The sequence below is a fragment of the Terrapene carolina genome, unplaced genomic scaffold (genome assembly GCF_002925995.2).
Source record: "Terrapene carolina triunguis isolate 2854851 unplaced genomic scaffold, T_m_triunguis-2.0 Scaffold16, whole genome shotgun sequence".
NCBI classification, from domain to species: Eukaryota; Metazoa; Chordata; order Testudines; family Emydidae; genus Terrapene; species Terrapene triunguis.
The window spans coordinates 163,083-181,145 of record NW_020664367.1 but is presented as its reverse complement, the minus strand read 5'-3'; the positions used below and the strand labels follow the sequence as shown (position 1 = coordinate 181,145).

The 18,063-nt window shown below is 40.8% G+C and overlaps 1 protein-coding gene across 4 annotated transcripts in view; it reads right to left on the bottom strand.

Annotated features, from left to right (window-relative positions):
- The window catches only part of CAB39L (calcium binding protein 39 like), a 106,517-nt gene that overhangs the window by 59,650 nt on the left and 28,804 nt on the right, over positions 1-18,063 (bottom strand). For 2 of the 4 annotated variants that reach the window (XM_026661652.1, XM_026647756.2), the window contains exons 2-3: positions 14,722-14,942; positions 6,460-6,606 (exon numbers count right to left, since the gene is read on the bottom strand). In XM_026661652.1, coding sequence (XP_026517437.1) covers positions 6,460-6,561 — 102 coding nt within the window. In that variant the 5' untranslated portion in view covers positions 6,562-6,606; positions 14,722-14,942. Of the gene's footprint in view, positions 1-6,459; positions 6,607-14,721; positions 15,112-18,063 lie in introns of those variants that run through there. The other 2 variants (XM_024211519.2, XM_029911500.1) reach the window with 2 other exon arrangements.

Genomic DNA, 18,063 nt, shown 5'->3' with positions numbered 1-18,063 from the left:
TCTAGTCTGACCTCCCGCATGATGCAGGCCACAAAAGCTGACCCTGCCCTCTCCCTCTCTTTTGGGGAGTGTCAGGGAGAGGGCAGGGACTCACAGTTGGATCCCCTCAGAAGACGCTTCTTCTCCTGCTGCTGCCGCTGAGTAGTGCTCCTCCATGAAATGGCCTCTCTTTCCCCCTTTTGCTTAGAGTTGCTGAACTGAGCTTCCTTTATATTGATCTTTGCCCCAGCATCATGCTTGGCAGTGGCCAAGGGATGGAACCCAGTACTGCTCCAATCCTCTTCCCCTGCCTCAGTCTAGGGTAGGATTCGTAAACCCCATCATAGCAGGATTGGGTTTTGTTTTTTAAATATAAATGCCTCATCAGGAAAAATCCCTAAAACTACAATTGAAATGCTGCTAAAAATCTAGCACTACAGATTCTTATGAACAGTTGTGAACCTCTACTACAGCACACGGAAGTGAAATGTGAAGACATGCCACACTGACCTACCTACATGAATTTGCCTAATTAAGTAAGTTTAAATGTAAAGGGGAAGGACAGAGAAAAAAAGTTTAAAATGAATTTTTACCTAGTTGATACAGTGTTTTTGAACAGTGAATGGATCCCTGAGGGGAAAACAAAAAGGGTGAGGTTACTGTAACCTCAAGTTGTCTTGCTGGCTGGCAGAACCATAACTATTCACAATAAAACCACTTATTTACAACTTGCCTGATTTCAGATTCCTTTACAAATCTAAAACTTTGGTCAGCTTTGCACACCCAAGCCAAATGCAGAGGGAACTTGGGCCAACTTTCAAATTACTATGGATCAGTTTATAATTTTGGATGAAAACCTTGTAAAACTTGATGGATTTCCTTGCAGGGCTGGTTCAGAAATGTTACCAAACCTGTAGCTGCAGGGAGCCTGAGTCATCAGAGCCCCAACCCACCAAGGATGGGTGAAAAATACAGGTGGAATGTTTACTGTTCATGCTTCAGTGCTGTATGGCATGCAATATGTCCTCTGGACAGTGCTTTGTGGTTGTGATCTTGAGACCTTTAGGGAGTCAGGATGTCACCCTTTATATTGTGGGCTGGATTGAGAAGTTCCTGTTCATTTTGTTTAACAAACCTCCCACCCACTATTCCTCTAACTTCTTCCAAAGACATACGGTATCACCACTATGAGACTAAACTCACCCTACCTGTCTGGCTTGGCACAGGAACTTGTGGTAGGTGGAAGGGGGTGGTGGTGGGAATATAAGGACATGCAGGGATTTTGGGTCTTCCAGTGAGGTGGTCCAGGCAAATGGCTTTGCAGGAGGCTCTAGACTGGTTGAGTTTTACCCCTAGCCCAGGCAAAAACTGGCAGTTTCGAATTAATTTCACATTGAAATTCAAAGCAAAAATCAAGTGGTGTGAACCATAACAAAAACAAAACAAAACAAAAAAAAACAACCACCCACCAAACCCAAACCACAAGGTAAATGCCAAGTCTACACAACTCCAAACTATCTGATGTATCCATCCACAGGCATCTTGAAAAAATAAGCTAGTCCAATTTTACCTGATGTATAATTACATCAAGTACAATTCTTAATGATTTGTTTGATTGCATGCTTATCACTCCTGGTTAATGCGGAGTGCCAATGCTGGAGTTAAATCAGGGATGAATTTGGTCCCACATGACTGGGATTATATTACACATGCATACACGCACTGGCTCCTCACTATATGAAGATCCATGAACGGGAACCCATCAGGACAAATGCACACTTTCTAAGGAGCCCCTGTTCAATTCAAATGTTGGGTGAGAAGTGGATGGGGTAGAAGAGAGGCTTTATTCAACTTTTCCAGATCTAGAGAATTACCCTTCTCAATCCTCCCAATGTTATGCTAATCTTCCCATTATTAAAGAATCTTCATTCCGTTTCACATCTGATTGATTCAAAGAGGACTTTAGAACAGTAGGAACTGGTTTTGGTATATCGATTAATTGGACCAAATTTTATGTAAGTGGATGCAACAACATTAAGGTCAATGCACCTGTGCTCACTAAGAGTGTCAACATAACCCATTATATGAATAACAACGATAATTAACACTAAGTGAGAGAGGGTGTATAAATAATATATTTGTGTGTGTATTCCACAGAGACACTCTTCTTGAAAAGATTTGCAACTGCTTTTTAACTTACAATCAGCATTTCTAGTTTCTATTAACATTTTCACAAAAAACTGTCTATAAGTGATGTAGGCCATGCTTACATAATGGGGGTGAGGAGGGTTTTATTCTGGTAAGCAGTGACTCTGAAAAAGATTTGGGGGTCATGGTGGATAATCAGTTGAACATGAGCTCCCAGTGTGACACTGTGGCCAAAAGAGCTAAAGTAATCTTTGGATGCATAAACGGGAATCTCAAGTAACAGTAGAGATTTTTTTTTTTTACCACTGTATTTGGCACTGATTCAGCTGCTGCTGGAATACTGTGTCTAGTTCTGGCATCCACAATTCAAAAAGAATGTTTATAAATTGGAAAGGGCTCAGAGAAGAGCCAAGAGAACGATTAAAGGATTAGAAAATATTAGAAAGACTCAAGGAGCTCAATCTATTTATCTTAAAGAGAAGATTAAAAGGTGTCTTGATTATAGTCTACAAGTATCTACATGGGGAACAAATCTTTAATAATGGGCTCGTCAATCTAGCCAAGAAAGGTATAACTATAACACACTCCAATAGCTGGAAGTTGAAACTAGACAAATTCAGCCTGGAAATGAGGTTACATTTTTAATGGTGGGAATAGTTAACCATTGGAACAGTGTGCCAAAGATCAAGATGCATTCTCCATGACTGGCAACTTTTAAATCAAGATTGGATATTTTCCTCAAAGATCTGCTCTAGGAATTATTTTTGGGAAGTTCCATGGCCTCCGTTATACAGGAGGTCAGACTAGATGATCACAGTGTTCCTTGCTGACCTTGGAATCTAGAAATGCTACGGGGGTATGGTTAGCTCTGTAGTACTAATCATTTTTGCATTATTTAACAATAGCACGCATGCAATACAGATCATGCACTTCAAGTGTGCTCATAAAATTTCACGTTTTTCAAATTCTCTTCCATCTGATCTCTTCCATCTTGACCCCCATTTGAGGGCTGCTTAACACCACTTCCTTGTAGTTTTGTATCTTTCAGAACTGCTACAGAGCTGGAAAAGAAATTCTTCTCTGGCTTGGTAGCCTCTAAGTCAGGGAATCCAGCCCCCTGCTTAATTTCATCCAGCCCGTGGCAAGTCTCCATGCCGCGGGCCGGAAGCCCTGAGCCTCGGTGCCCCTCCCCCCCCCACAGGGCTGGAGCCATGAGCACCGTCTCGCCCCGCTGCAGGGGGAAGTTAGGGTGCCAGGCCGGTCAGTCAGCTGACCCTAGGTGCAGGGGCGATCAAGAAAGCTCTGAGTCCGCGTATGCCTACCCCCGCCCTCAGGCACTGCCCCCGCAGCTCCCATTGGCCAGGAACCACGGCCAGGGCAGGGTGGATGGAGCTTGTCTTAGCCCTGCTGCTGACCAGGAGCTACCTGAGGTAAGCAGTGCCCGGCCAGAGCCCACAGCCCTCACCCTCTCCCACAACCCAACCCCCTGCTCCAGTCCTGAGCACTCTCCTGCATCTCAACACCCTCCCAGAGCCTGCTCCCCCACCCCCCGAGCCCTCTGCCCAAGGTCAGAACCCCCCTGCTCCTCCACCCCAACCCCCTGCTCCAGCCCCAAGCCTGCTCCCTGAACCCCTCATTTCTGGCCCCACCCCGGAGCCTAGGGGAAGCCCCGAGCCTCCACACCCCCCACCCCCGCGGGGTGGTGTGTGGCCTGCGACTGACTTTTTCTGTGGGTCAGTGGCCCCCAATAGAAAGAAGGTTCCCCACCCCTGCTCTAGGCACTGGTGCTATATCAGCCACTTTCAACTGTCCAAACATGCATTTCCAACTACATATCCACACTACAGTTATAGCCGTCTAAATAACTGCAGGATAAATCTTTAAGGCTTTAGACTTTGAAGTTAGTTCTATCTAGCTGGAATCTATTTTGCTAGCAAGCAATACTGTATGTTTAGCCCTGAAAAGAAAAGGCTTTTAGCCACATGAAAAATGGGTATTGACAGTGAAAGTTATGACAAGACAACGTTTTAATTAGCTTCATGAAAGTGAAAGATGTGGTGTTCTTGCACTGAATTTCTCACTAGAGTAATAATTAGTTTTCAAACTTTCTCAGCCCAGCAGAACAGCTGAAAGTTGCACACAGATCTCCTTCCCCCCCTCCCCCAATGAATGCTCAAAACCACATGAATGGCAAAGATACTGAATAAATGCAGATCGACGAGGACCCCCAAAGTTTTGAATGTGCAGTCGCAGACATCAGGGTATTTTTTATTTTTATTTTTTTAGTTTTTGAGAGACTTTTTTCCTCCAGATTTCCTATACAGCTTTGTTTTAGCCCTAAGAATTTCCCCGCTATGATTTACTCCCCCAACATTGACTACTCAGAACATTTTCCTTACTGGGGGTGACTCTCTTTAGTCACTTCAGAGCAACTCTGGACTAAAGGGGACATCTATTGTGTGACATGAGGTATTTTCCTCTGACCCAAGGGGAATGAGGACTCTCCCTGCTCGGCAATCCAGATCAGAGAGTTAGGCCCCAGTTCAACAAAGCACTTAGGGTACGTCTACACTTACCTCCGGGTCCGACAGCAAGCAATCGATGTTCTGGGATCGATTTATTGCGTCTTGTCTAGACACGATAAATCGATCCCGGAAGTGCTCACCCTCGACGCCGGTACTCCAGCTCAGCGAGAGGAGTACGCGGCATCGACAGGGGAGCCTGCCTGCAGCGTCTGGACCCGCGGTAAGTTCGGACTAAGGTACTTCGAATTCAGCTACGTTATTAACGTAGCTGAATTTGCGTACCTTAGTCCGAAGTGGGGGGGTAGTGTGGACCAGGCCTTAGTCATGTGCTTAAGTACTGTCCTGAATAGTGCTGCCTTCTTGAATTGTGCCTGAAAGAACAGAACTAGGAACAAACCACTTTCTCTTGTAGAGTGGTTTAATTGAAACTAGACATGTGAGTAAGTCTGCAGGATTGGGATCATAGACATGTGAGTAAGTCTGCAGGATTGGGATCATAGATATTTAATATCATAGATAGCTAAATGATTTAATATTCAATTAAAATAAAATGTCATTTTCAAATTTGTAAATTATTTCCATACTGACAAACTGGATGAAATCTTCCACATCTATAACCCTTTTATCTTGTGAGAAAAAAAAGTGTACCAACAGTTCAGACTTTTTAGAAAGTAGAAAAATTGTCAAAGTTCTCATAAAACGTTAGAATTCCTTTTAATTCTCCATCTCCAGGGTACGCCCCACCCCACCCCAAAAGCACAGCTCAACCAGTGGAGAATTTAAAGTTGAACTGCAAAGCAAAAACAAAAATTGATTTAAACCCAGATTTCTGCATTGAATGTCCCCATTAATTAGGCTATGGGGACACATTTAGCACAAAATTAATCTTTTATATATTCATTCTTTCCCCTTCCTGAAATTATTTTGATCCTTCACAATTAACTGAAGGTATCCCAAATGAGACATCAAATACCAGAAGTCTCACTGAGATCCATGTTACAGAAATAAACACATTTGGAGGTATTGTCTGTGAACCCAAAGTACCAAGAGTATTCCACTGAGAAGGAAAATGTGCTTACTTTTTTATTTTTGGTTCACTTCTAATATGTAATCGTATTGAGGAAAAGTACAACATTTGCAGTCAAATGACAGAATTGCGTAAGAAGTGTTTTAATATTACCTAACAATTATTTCTGTTTTCATTTTATTTTTAGTCTCATCCACATTTCTACTATTGGACTGTACCCATTACAATTCTTTTAGAGAATTTGAAAGTCTCTGGGGCAATTAAATGTACTTAAACAGGTTTGTGATTATGCATAAGTGCACACACAGACACTCACTCTAATACGGTGATAGATACAAATACATATAACAATTATATATAGGGTGTATATAGTACATATGAACATTGCTGTATTTTTATATAACGTTGTTGCATGTGCACACACACACTTGTAGTTTGTCAGCCTACAAAAACAGTAAAGCCTAGAGTACTTTTTAAATGGTCTCATCTTATTTTGTTACATGCTTGAGTAATTAAAAAAAAATAATACAAATCACTTATTTTTTGGATTAGCCTGTTGGATATAGAAATATTAAGTTATTTGTTACCCATTTCTGGTTAACTTTACTCAGATGAAGTAGTCTCATTGACTGCTCATTGTACATAAAGTAACTCACATGCATAAGTGCTTGCAAGATCACAGCCTTGGTGAACAGAGTAATTTCAATCTCTTCAAACTGTTGTTCCCCCGAGTACAAATAAATGCCTTATCACTAGTCTTTTAAAAACAAGATCTCATACCTTGTCTGTTTTTTTATCTTGCTTTTCCAATATGGCCATGTTTTCTTTCAGAGTTTTTACAATCTCAGCAGGATTTTTGTGCGATTTACTGAACAAAGGCATGATTTTCTTCACCTGAATTTCTTCTTCTGATATAGCTGAGGATTGCTTTAAATCAAAAAGGACAAAAAACAAAAAGCAAAAATTAGCTTTTAAGGTTTTGTTTGCAGCTATGAGTCAAATACAGTATGCTTTATGTATAAATTATACTGCAAGCTCAGACTGTAAGAGCACTCTGAGCTCCAGTTGCTCACGTCTACTGAAAATTCCAGTAGACTCCACTAGATCCTTCAACTGGTCTCGGTTGGTTTCTACAGGCCTTTTAAGTTTTGACTGGAAAACCAGTAGCTCCAAGAACCAGCAGACAAATATATCTGTTGCTTGGATCATTGCAGGATTGGGCCTCAACTTTTCAGTCATTGCTTACATTTTATTTCGTTTCTCTCTATTTAACTTTTTAGTTAAGAGGAAGTCAATAGCGAATAGTTTAAGCCTCCCCAAAAAGGGAGCTTGCCCAACCTTGAGAGGTCTGCACTCCTTGTGACTCACTTCCGACTCATTTAAGTCTGGGGGAGTTTAGATGAGAAAGGAATATAAAATGAGTCCTAATATAAATACAAATGCTTACATTAAATTAAAACATTTAAACAAAAATACTTTAACTTATACATTCCTCCCTATTCTGTTGGAAACCCAAATACCCATCAGTGTACTACTGCATGAGAACCAGAAAGAGAAAGCGACCAGTTTAGTTTTAATGTGTCAGCAGGACCTGAGCCTGGAAGGTGCTGCGTGTCCTCAACTCCCATTAGCTTTAATGGGAGTTGAAGACTCTAAGGGTACGTCTTCACTACCCGCCGTATCGGCGGGTAGCAATCGATTTATCCGGGATCGATATATCATGTCTCGTTAAGACGCGATATATCAATCCCTGAACGCGCTCACCGTCGACTCCAGAACTCCACCAGAGCGAGCGGCGGTAGCGCAGTCGACGGGGGAGCCGCGGCCATCGATCCCACGCCGTCTGGACCCCAGGTAATTCGATCCAAGATACTTCGACTTCAGCTACACTATTCGCGTAGCTGAAGTTGCGTATCTTGGATCGATCCCCCCGCAGTGTAGACCAGCCCTTAGGGCCCAATACAAAGCCTAATGAAGTCAATGGAAAGACTCCCATTGACTTGTATGGACTTTGGATCACGCCCATGTCACTTTAAAGAGGGCGCACAGCACTTTGCAGGATAGGTCACCAAGCTGAAGAACATGCAAACAGTAAAAACACACTGGTAAGAAGTAAATTAGATCGGGGGGGAGGGGGGAAATCGCTCCAATTTTCATATACGCTATGGTCTCATACAAATAAGAAATGTTATAACAGAGATTGAGAGGGGAGGAACAAAAACAGATTAAAATATACATATGTAAAATACTCTGTATAACACTCACCCTTACCTCAAAATCTAATGGTCTTATAGAACACATTTTTCCTCCATGTACACATGATATTAATTATTACATATCTTATATGATTAATAAAAATAATAGCTACAGTTTTTACTTATACACCCTTATGGATATTTGAGAGAATTATTTGAAAATGTATGTGATGTTTTATAAAACAAGACAGATTCTATGCTACAAAGCTTTTAAGTGAAACATCTTAAAGCACTTAGAGAGACAGAGAGAGAGATGTTGTGTAATTTATCTGTGACATAAAGGAAAGATTATTTGAAGAGTGTCATATTTCAATTAAAAGTTCCTAGAGTAGGAAATAGCATCAAAAGTAGATGAATTTGTATAGTTTTTCATTAACGATTTGTTGCTAGGCTGGTTCTACAGAAATATTTTCACATTCAAATTCTGGAAATTCAAGTCACTGTGTCTCTTCAATATTCAAGCTCCTTAGGACACTGTTCAAACTACATTTTTATTTCTGCGGTTTTGGCTGTGTAAGCCTAAATACTTGGCTCAGATCTCAACTAGGAAGCCAAAAACAGTGCTCAGCACTGCTCCCATGGAACTCAGGCCACAGTTTGGCAACACCCTCTGACTAGCACAGAGCAGAGTCAGACCTCTCAATTTGCCAATACACTACACTGAAGATGGGGGTATACTGACTAACTCATCTAGGAATGTTCAGCGATATTCACATACCGGGAAAGAAGGGGCCTCTCACTGGCTGACTTGCATCATCCCCACAATTTTGCTAAATTGAAAGGGTAATGCAATAACATGTCTGTCTGCATGCTGCTAATAAGCACTTGGGACTCCACAACCACATGGTTAACAACTTGATATTACAGGGAAAGAACATTTTTAAAAATTAAAACACTGGAAATAGAAAAGGGTCAGGACCTGCTAGCTTATTAACCCCTGAAGACAAGACATGAGGGGTGGGAGTTGGGTTGTCAGCCTTTGAATTCTATTTAAAAAAAAACTAACAAAGGACATTTTAAAAAACAAACATCACATTCAGGTGGGTCAGGGTAACTTTGATTATTCCGATTTTTAAATAAATTAACCACTTTTGGCTAGTAGGTTTCCTCTTTTTGGGGGGAGAAAGGGGAAGAAGTAGTAATTTTTTATATGTTAGCTTCAAGGATCACAAGGCTTATTAGCTACCTTTTCCCAAAAGGAATTAACCTACATACATCTTCTGAACACAGCCTCTGTACTACATAGTCACTATTTTCACTACAATTCCAACAGGATTTTGTATCACTAGACAGGTAAGCTTTTTTCCCCATCCTAGATGGAGTCCATTGAATTCTAAAAGTAAAGGCCAATATTTACAACAATGGGAGGTATTTTGGTTACCTTGATTTCCAAATGCCCAATCTGAGGTACCCCAAAGTACTGGTGTGACGCTGCACCCCATAATATTTTATATAAATATGCTTATGAGTGTAAATATGACAACTGGAATATGTTTTATGCTAGATATGCCATGTAACATATCTCTGCAAAGGTTATGATCTACTGAATATATTCATCCTATTTGTATGTATGTATCATTTTTGTATTCGAAGTTATGAATATTGGCTATGTACTTGTTTGATTTTAAATAGCTTCAGTGAAGCATTTGGTCAGCTTCTTGAGAAAAGACTATTCTCAGTAAGTGCCCAATCAAGAAACACTGAAGCTGACAATAACAGAGGGTCCTGTGGCACCTTTAAGACTAACAGAAGTATTGGGAGCATAAACTTTCGTGGGTAAGAACCTCACTTCTTCAGGCTTGCATCTGAAGAAGTGAGGTTCTTACCCACGAAAGCTTATGCTCCCAATACTTCTGTTAGTCTTAAAGGTGCCACAGGACCCTCTGTTGCTTTTTACAGATTCAGACTAACACGGCTACCCCTCTGATACTTAAGCTGACAATGAACTTTGAGAGATGCCAATCCACATCTGAGCTTTCCTGGGAATGTGGCGTCGGCCTGTAAAGTTCTGAGTCATGCATGGACATGTGACTTGCCCATTTGACTCCAAAACTCCATCTTGCCGCTCAAATAACTCTTTCAGCCTTGGAGGTGGTTCCTCCAGTATAGGAATGTGACACATTGCAGGGTTGTGTGAGAAATAATGTATTTCCACTTCCTGAGGTTGTGACCTGTGGATAAACAGAACATCTCAGTCTCCACAGCTAGAAAGTCCAACACCTTTCATGTGCTCTAAATTCACAACATTTCAGTGACAAGTATTCAGCTAGGGTTTGGTGAAAGAACATGCTTGCTTTTGTTTTATTTTAGGGGAAAAAGTGACAAAAATAGTGAAAAGCAGTTTTTAAAGCAACCGTTCCCAGATGTTTGGCTGGGCCTGTTAAAATCAGAAAGAAGAGCTTCTTTATGATGGGCAGTAGGCGTGGGCAGGGCAGGTGTGTTTCATTCTTGGTGAGAAATTCTTCTGCTCTCTTATATTTTACCAGGTTATTTTGTCATTCCCTTGACATCCTCATGATCATACATGCACAAAAGGCAAAAACTTAATACTCAAGCTCAAGCATTCATGAAGTCCAGAGACTAATGAGATCAGCAGTGTGCAGGTACTAGGAATAGTCGAAGGAATGGCTGAGATTGCAAAGTGATATTATGCACTCACAGTGCAGGCCTTCCCTGAGATCTCAAAGACTTTTACAAACATTAATGAAGCCTGACATCATACCAGTGAGGCATGTAAGTACAACTATCTCCACTTTTACAATGGGGGAAACTGAGGCACAGAAAGATTAAATGACTTGTCAAAGGTCACATAAGAATCTGTTGGGAAAGTCAGGAATAAAACCAAGATTTCTTGGCTTCCAATTCTGTGCTTTATTAACCATAAAACCAAATCTATTAGTTTTGTAGATTACCACAGGCCTATCAGCGAACATTTATCAACCAAGACTTGGGGGTGATGTAGAATGCCATTCAATAGGAACAAGAGCCTAAACTAAAGGTTCCTCTTCCCCTCCCCCCCGGCCCCATCCAGGATTCTGAGACCTAGACAACTAGACCTCTGGTAATTTTGGGAACATGCAAGATGGTAAAATCTGTTTTTTGTCTCAGCAAATCTGTGGGATAAAGTTTAACAGACTGATTTTCATGTGAATCTGAAGGCGGGGGGGGGGGGGGAGAAGATCTGACTATTTACACAGATCTGAGTTTATGTTCCTACAGCTCAGAATAGATGATGTGCCATTGCTAATCTACTTAATCTAAAAGAGCATTTAATAAAAAACAACCAACCCACATCCACCAAATAGCAAAACCCAACAGCTTCAATGGGAAGCTTGGAGTCAGCTTGTCAGGTGGGAATGCTAAAATGAGGTAAAGAAAAAATACTGATAGGCCACCAGCCCTTTTCAGTTCTTGCTTGAAGATACTATTATAATGGGCCAAAACAAACGCTCTCAGCCCAGCTGAGTTTCCAGTGACTAGATTGGCAGGTACAGAAACCTGTTCAGCCAGCTTACATGTTCACCAGTGTGACATACGGAAATGTTTAGTGTGACTAGAACTCTTTAATACAAATATAAACTTAATCAGATTTCTTTTCATACACTTTATAGGCTCCCTCCCTGAGCTCTCCTTTATTTCTTGATCACAGTCTTCCTTAAAAGACCCCAGTATATCAAAGCTTATAAAGACAATAAAGGAGGGAGAAACAACGTGGGTGAGGTAATATCTTTTAGTGGACCAACTTCACTATTGGTGACAGTGACAAGCTTGAAGAAGAGCTCTGTTTATCTTGAAAGCTTGACTCACTCATAAATAGAAGTTGGTCCAATAAAAGTTATTACCTCACACTCCTAGTCTCTCTAATATCCTGGGACCAACATGGCTACAATAACACTGCAAACAAAGGAGGAGGCATGCAGACAGCAATATTACTTCAGTCATCAGCAGATCCCATCATTATACAGTAACTCAGCTAAGCAGTTCAGTAACAAATACTTCCTCCTCCTTCCCACAAACACAAGAATGACAGCATGTGATTCATTCAATCCATTCTTCTTACATGTTACTTGAGATAAGCAGTTTGGTACTGAAAGTGAATAATTGTATAACATTTTACACAAATTCAGGCAAGAAAACTTTGTATGTTTTCTTATCCTTTTAGGTATACAGTATCTCCCTGTTTACCAGAATCACAACATTCTATTAACGTATTTACCCTGGGAGGAGTTATTTTTTAATATGTAAATAAAATATCTTCATTTCCTCCCATCCCGTCACTGTATTAAAAAGCATTGATGGCTTGTAGATTGTGTGCAGGAGCTGGTAAATTTTCACTATCATTTTGCAGGCTAATTATGTATTATTGCATCCCCCCCCCCCCAAAAAAAAAAAAGTTAAAAGGACAATTAAGGTTATAAACTCAATCACTCAGATTAGGAAATGCCAGAATTCAGGCTGCCCATGCAATGTTAATTTAGCCCTTTTGTGTATATGCGTTACATTTATACTCTTTAATTACAGGATTACATACTATTTTTCAACAGGAAAAGGCACTGAATGGACAGTGTTCTAGAGATGAATCAGGGGCGTGCACCAAATGAGGCTGTTATTTGGATCAGAATTGGGAAGTTACGTGGTGAACGAAGCAAGGGATTACAGGAAAACTAGGGACTGTCCCATAGTTAAAAGCAGTTGTATGATGCCCCGGAGAACTGGATTCTATCCTGCCTCTGCCACAGAGTTCCTATATTATGTTGGACAAACCACAAACCAAAATTTTCACATTTGCTTACTAACTGTGTGTTCCAATTTTCTGGGTACTCAGAGTGAGATACATGGGGTCAGATATGCAGGTGTGCTGGAGCACTCACAATGGCACTCTTTTTTTTTTTTTTTTTTAAAAACAGGCTCCAGGCATCTCAAGTAGGGCACCCAGAACTAATGGGCACTTTTGACCTTGATCTCTCTGTGCCTCAATTCCCCACCTGGAAAACTGAGATAATAATACTGCTTAATCTCACAGAAATATTCTGAAGATAAATGCATTAATGTTTGTGAAGCACCCAGGTACTATGGTGAGAATACTATAGAAACACACAGGAGGAAATTAATAATTTTGTATTCAATGTAGGCTTTGGATTGTGTGCATTAAATAAGGCCTGTGAGCAATGAGGAGAATAAAAAAAGAAATATAGAATAATTCCCATTCACTTAATGGGTCAAGGGTCCTGCGGAAAAAAATAGTACGTAGTCTATCTCATAATGCAAACACACAAAGAGGAAGGGGGAGTGAATTAAGCCTGCACAGGTACCTTAATTCTGGCATTTCCTAACTTTTGAGTGCTTGACTTTGCAACCTTAACAATGCTCTTTTAATATAGTTTTTTGTTGTTGTAATTTCCTAGGCTTTTAAAAAAAGAAAACAGAGAAAAATTCTATCACATGGAACTATCCTGACACTCACATAGATCATCAGCAGGATTGGAATCTTTAGATCCACCACATAGACCTCTGCCACTTGAGCTAATGTAGTTACTGACAACAGTAGTACTTTATCTTCTTTAGGGACTAGTGCTAGAAGGTGATGAGAAATGCAACTTGCAAGTAGGTTTTGCAGATACTTGCTGACAGCAGAAGAAGGGTAACACTCAGGAGTCTTTGGAATCTCTACCTATAGCATGACAACAGTGATGTTTGTGAAACATAAGCAGAGCCCAATCCTGCCCATTGAAGTTCACAGCAAAATTCAAAGTCTCCAATCATGCAGGAACAGGTCCCTTAACAAATTAATGTTTGGAAGATTAAAGCCATTATTTAGGTGCTATTATTATTTACTTATATACAAGGGGAATTTTAGCTTAATTTCCATTTAGATTAGTAGTAATAATTATGGAAGCAAGAGAAACTGGTAATAGAACCCAAATTAAAAAAAAAAAAAAAAAAACTTGAGACAGCAGCCAAGAGGAGAAAAATAACACTCTTGATCCAGCAGTTCAAACAAGTATTTATTCTTCTTTGCTTTGTATTAGCCATTATTGGAAAGTGACCCACACCACTTCCATTCACTTGGTCATATCTTTGAAAAGAGTCATATCACTTCCTATGACACCATGATGCATTAAATAATTTGGCACTGCAATGGGTTTACCACCACTAAAAATGGGCCAAGTTCTAAAGTCCTTACTCAGGCAAAACTCCCCAGAGACTTAAATGAACATTTTGCCTGAAAAAGGACTTTCAGACTGGCCCATTACTTCAGAGAAACCTAGAAGCTAGAGATGGAAGAGACCTATTAGATCACCCTCCATCTCTTTATTTATAATGATATATGCAGTTACATGTGACAATTTGAATATATACTCGAATTTTATATACTTAACAACAGTTTCTGAATTTCTTACGCAAGTGACTATGCTCTCATTTCTCTGTATCTCAAGAGCAAAGCTGCATCTGCAAGCACCTCACTAGAGAGAAGCAAGAGAAGTGATATATTGCAGCTATTTTATTTTTGGAATCCCCACTGTAAATAAAACCCATTTCCAAAGATATGCCATGGGTACAGAATATTTGTTAGCAGAGCCAATGCCTTATGTAATAGAAGTAGTACTGTTTAGGACTGCTTTTAACATACAAAACACAAACACCACGCTAGTTTACAATGCTACAAAAAGGTAACAAGAAGTGAGAATTTCATTACCAAAAAGCTACTGATAAACCAAAAAAGGAAGTTTTAATTCATTACCTAATTTTATTTAATTCAGACTAGGTAATCTTAGCTGATACTCACTGTGTACAGAAATGTCCAGGCTTGTCTAAACAACAAAAAGCAGATACATGATGAGGTGCTGAAGACAGCTCTCTGCCAGACCCAAACCAGCAGGCCAGTTGGAGGACCCTTTACTTATCTTCCATTTAATATAAGTTCTTCCTTATTATTGACACGTGGCAGAGAAAACAAATTCCAGAATTCAGTCTCAACTTGCTTGCTGAAGACAGAGTAACTGTTACCTTTTGGAAAAAATGTTAACAGAGATGATCACTAAAACACGCACACTCACTTAGAGCAGCTGTAAATTTCCACTCTCCTTTTCCTGGATTCAGATTCCAAACCTCATTTGTCTCTCTAATCTGCCAGGGGCAGTTCTGTTTCTGGTCAGACTAGCTCTGTGTATGTATGTCTTCCCTCCCTTCCCAGCTTTCTCTCTCACATACGCCACACACACCCTCCCTCTGTAAATTGAGCTCCACGTCAGAGGAATGTGTGTAAAGCGAAAGACAAAGTAATGTCTCTGCCAACAGAATTTTCTAGGGTTAAAGTCACAAATGCAACAAATCTACATCACTCACATAAGTTTTCCCTCATCAGTCTTTTAGTACAAAAGCCCACCACAGATGCCTCTTTCACACCCACAGTGTGGTAGAGGTTGCTATAATTACATTATTCACCTTACCCTTCTGTTTAGAAAGAAAATAAGGGCTTCTAACAGTCAATGGTTTATGGTTACAAGACAGTAAAGTCAACATGCTACCACAAGAGCTCTTTGGGCAGAGGGGATCTACCCATAGGCTGCTGGTTCCTGCTTGAAAAAAAATATTTTCTTTACTCAATATTACAGTGCAAAACTCAGAGTTTATTCTGAGCAAAATAAAATCCAATAGACATAAAAGATGTTTCTCAATCCAAGTGTATTTTAATTTTATGACAATGTCTGTATAAGACAGGAAGGAGAAATTCACATAATAAAAATCTACTGAAACAACATATACTACCAACTATTAACAATCATGGGAAAATATAGCAAACTGCAATTAACTTAAAGGATCTTCTTGGATAGGTGGGGGAAATGGAAAGAGAATGTGTGTGTGCACGCTTCTGTGTGTTATTTTAAAGCTTCATTTTTCTCTAACACCAGTGATCCTTCAGGCTGTTTCACATATGTCCAGAGGGAATTACATATGCTTTTTCCCTACAGCTAATATCTAACGTACATTAAAGACCATGGAAAGAAAACTGTTTTACTAACGATTGCTACTAATGCTGTGTTTTAAATTCCTTCCTCATCTTATTTCTGCTCCATTTTAGCATTATGATGAGCGATGATATATACATGTGCTGAAATCAACAGTTCAGGGTGTAGCTTGGGGCTGAATTCTGTATCTCAGCGTTTTGTCAAGTTCATTATCACCTCACATTATTTAAAAAGTGTGTGTGCACATAGCAGATTTATTTTAGAAACCTCTCTCTGTGTCCACCACATGTTAGTGTTACCTTCCCATGTCCTGTCATGTCTCAATTTAGGACTCAGTCGTGGAAGTTAACCACAGCCTTATAGTGGAGGCAGTGCAGAGGTGTACCACCCCACTGGGAACTCTGGGAGGCACGGAGCCTAGAAATCTGAGGAACGCAGGTGCAACAGCACCCTTTTAAAGAGTGCAGCTTCCGTTTGCAGTCACCAAGCTCAGCTGGCCAGGGCAGAGACAGGGTTGGGAGAGAGACTCATTTTGGAAGAACCTAGAATCAACAATCTTTGTACTCAAAGGAGAACAAGGACTAAAATATATATGACCCTGCTCCTGGCACCATCTCCCATCCTTATGCATCCACACAGGAGGCACTACTTTGTCCTCAGAAAGATCTTCTTTTACTTGCTTGTAAAGCAGCACACACATTTATGCTTAAAATAATAAAGCATCACTGAGGCACCTAGGCCCTAGGGTTTTAGAACCATATGTTGAGATGGTGCTGAAACCATGGTTAAAGCCAGCTTCTGAAGTGAAATGTCTTAGTACTGGTTCACCCACACCCAAAAAGGAGCTTCAGGAAGAGGCACTGGTGATCCAGCAGGTGGCACTCTTAGCTCCAAGTCAGTTCTGACATAGTCCCCCAGCACATGTTATGGGGCGCTTTGCTACTGGAGGTTCCATCTTTTGAATAAGACCTAAAACAAATCGAAACAACATGTAGTAAAAGATGCAACTGCACTTTTTGTAAGGGTAAAGGCATTAATTGTTATTTCCCAGTCAAACGCCATCTAGCATAATTACGTCCTCCCCACATCACTTCCATTGATGTTTCAGATGGAAAAAGGTGCTCCTTTATTCCGGTCCTAAACTGAAATACAACGGTGGTGTGCACTATAGAATGTCTGCTGAGTTTCACCACAGAGAAAAAGCCACATTTCAGTGGTAGGTTAAGTAAGCCCATTGGATGGTTTGTATATCATTACATTTGTAGAAGCATTTGTGGTATATACCGAATAAGAAATGCTATATAAACATAAGATTATCATAGAATCATCTAGTCCAGTCCCCTGAGCTGAAACAGGACCAAGTAAGCCTAGACCACTTCTGACAGGGATTCGTCCAAACTGTTCTTAAAAATCTCCTATGATAGGGACTCCACAACCTCCACTGAAAGCCTATTCCAGACCTTAACTACCCTTAGCCCCGCTCTACACTACGAGGTTAGGTCAAATTTAGCTGCGTTAGGTCGATTTTATAAGCAATGAGTCTACACAACCAACACCATTCCGTCGACCTAAAGGGCTCTTAAAATTGACTGCTGTACTCCTCCCTGGCGAAGGGAGTAGCACTAAAATTGACCTTGCTGGGTCGAATTTGGGGTAGTGCAGACGCAATTAGACAGAATTGGCCCCCGGGAGCTATCCCAGAGTGCTCCAATGTGACTGCTCTGGACAGCACTTTCAACTCCGATGCACTAGCCAGGTACACAGGAAATGCCCTGGGAAATTTTGAATTTCATTTCCTGTTTGGTCAGCGTGGCGAGCTCAGCAGCACAGGTGACCATGCAGTCCCAGAATCGCAAACAAACTCCAGCATGGACCGAACGGGAGACACTGGATCTGATTGCTGTATGGGGAGAAGAATCTGTGCAGGTAGAACTCCGATCAAAAAGAAGAAATGCTATATATGCCAAAAATTACACAGGGCATGGTGGAGAGAGGCTACAACAGGGACACACAGCAGTGCCACGTGAAAGTTAAGGAGCTCATTCAAGCCTACCAAAAGACAAAGGAGGCAAACAGTCGCTCCGGGTCAGAGCCCCATACAAGCCGCTTCTATGATCAGCTGCATGGCATTCGGGGGGGGGGGGGGGGGGGGGGGGGGG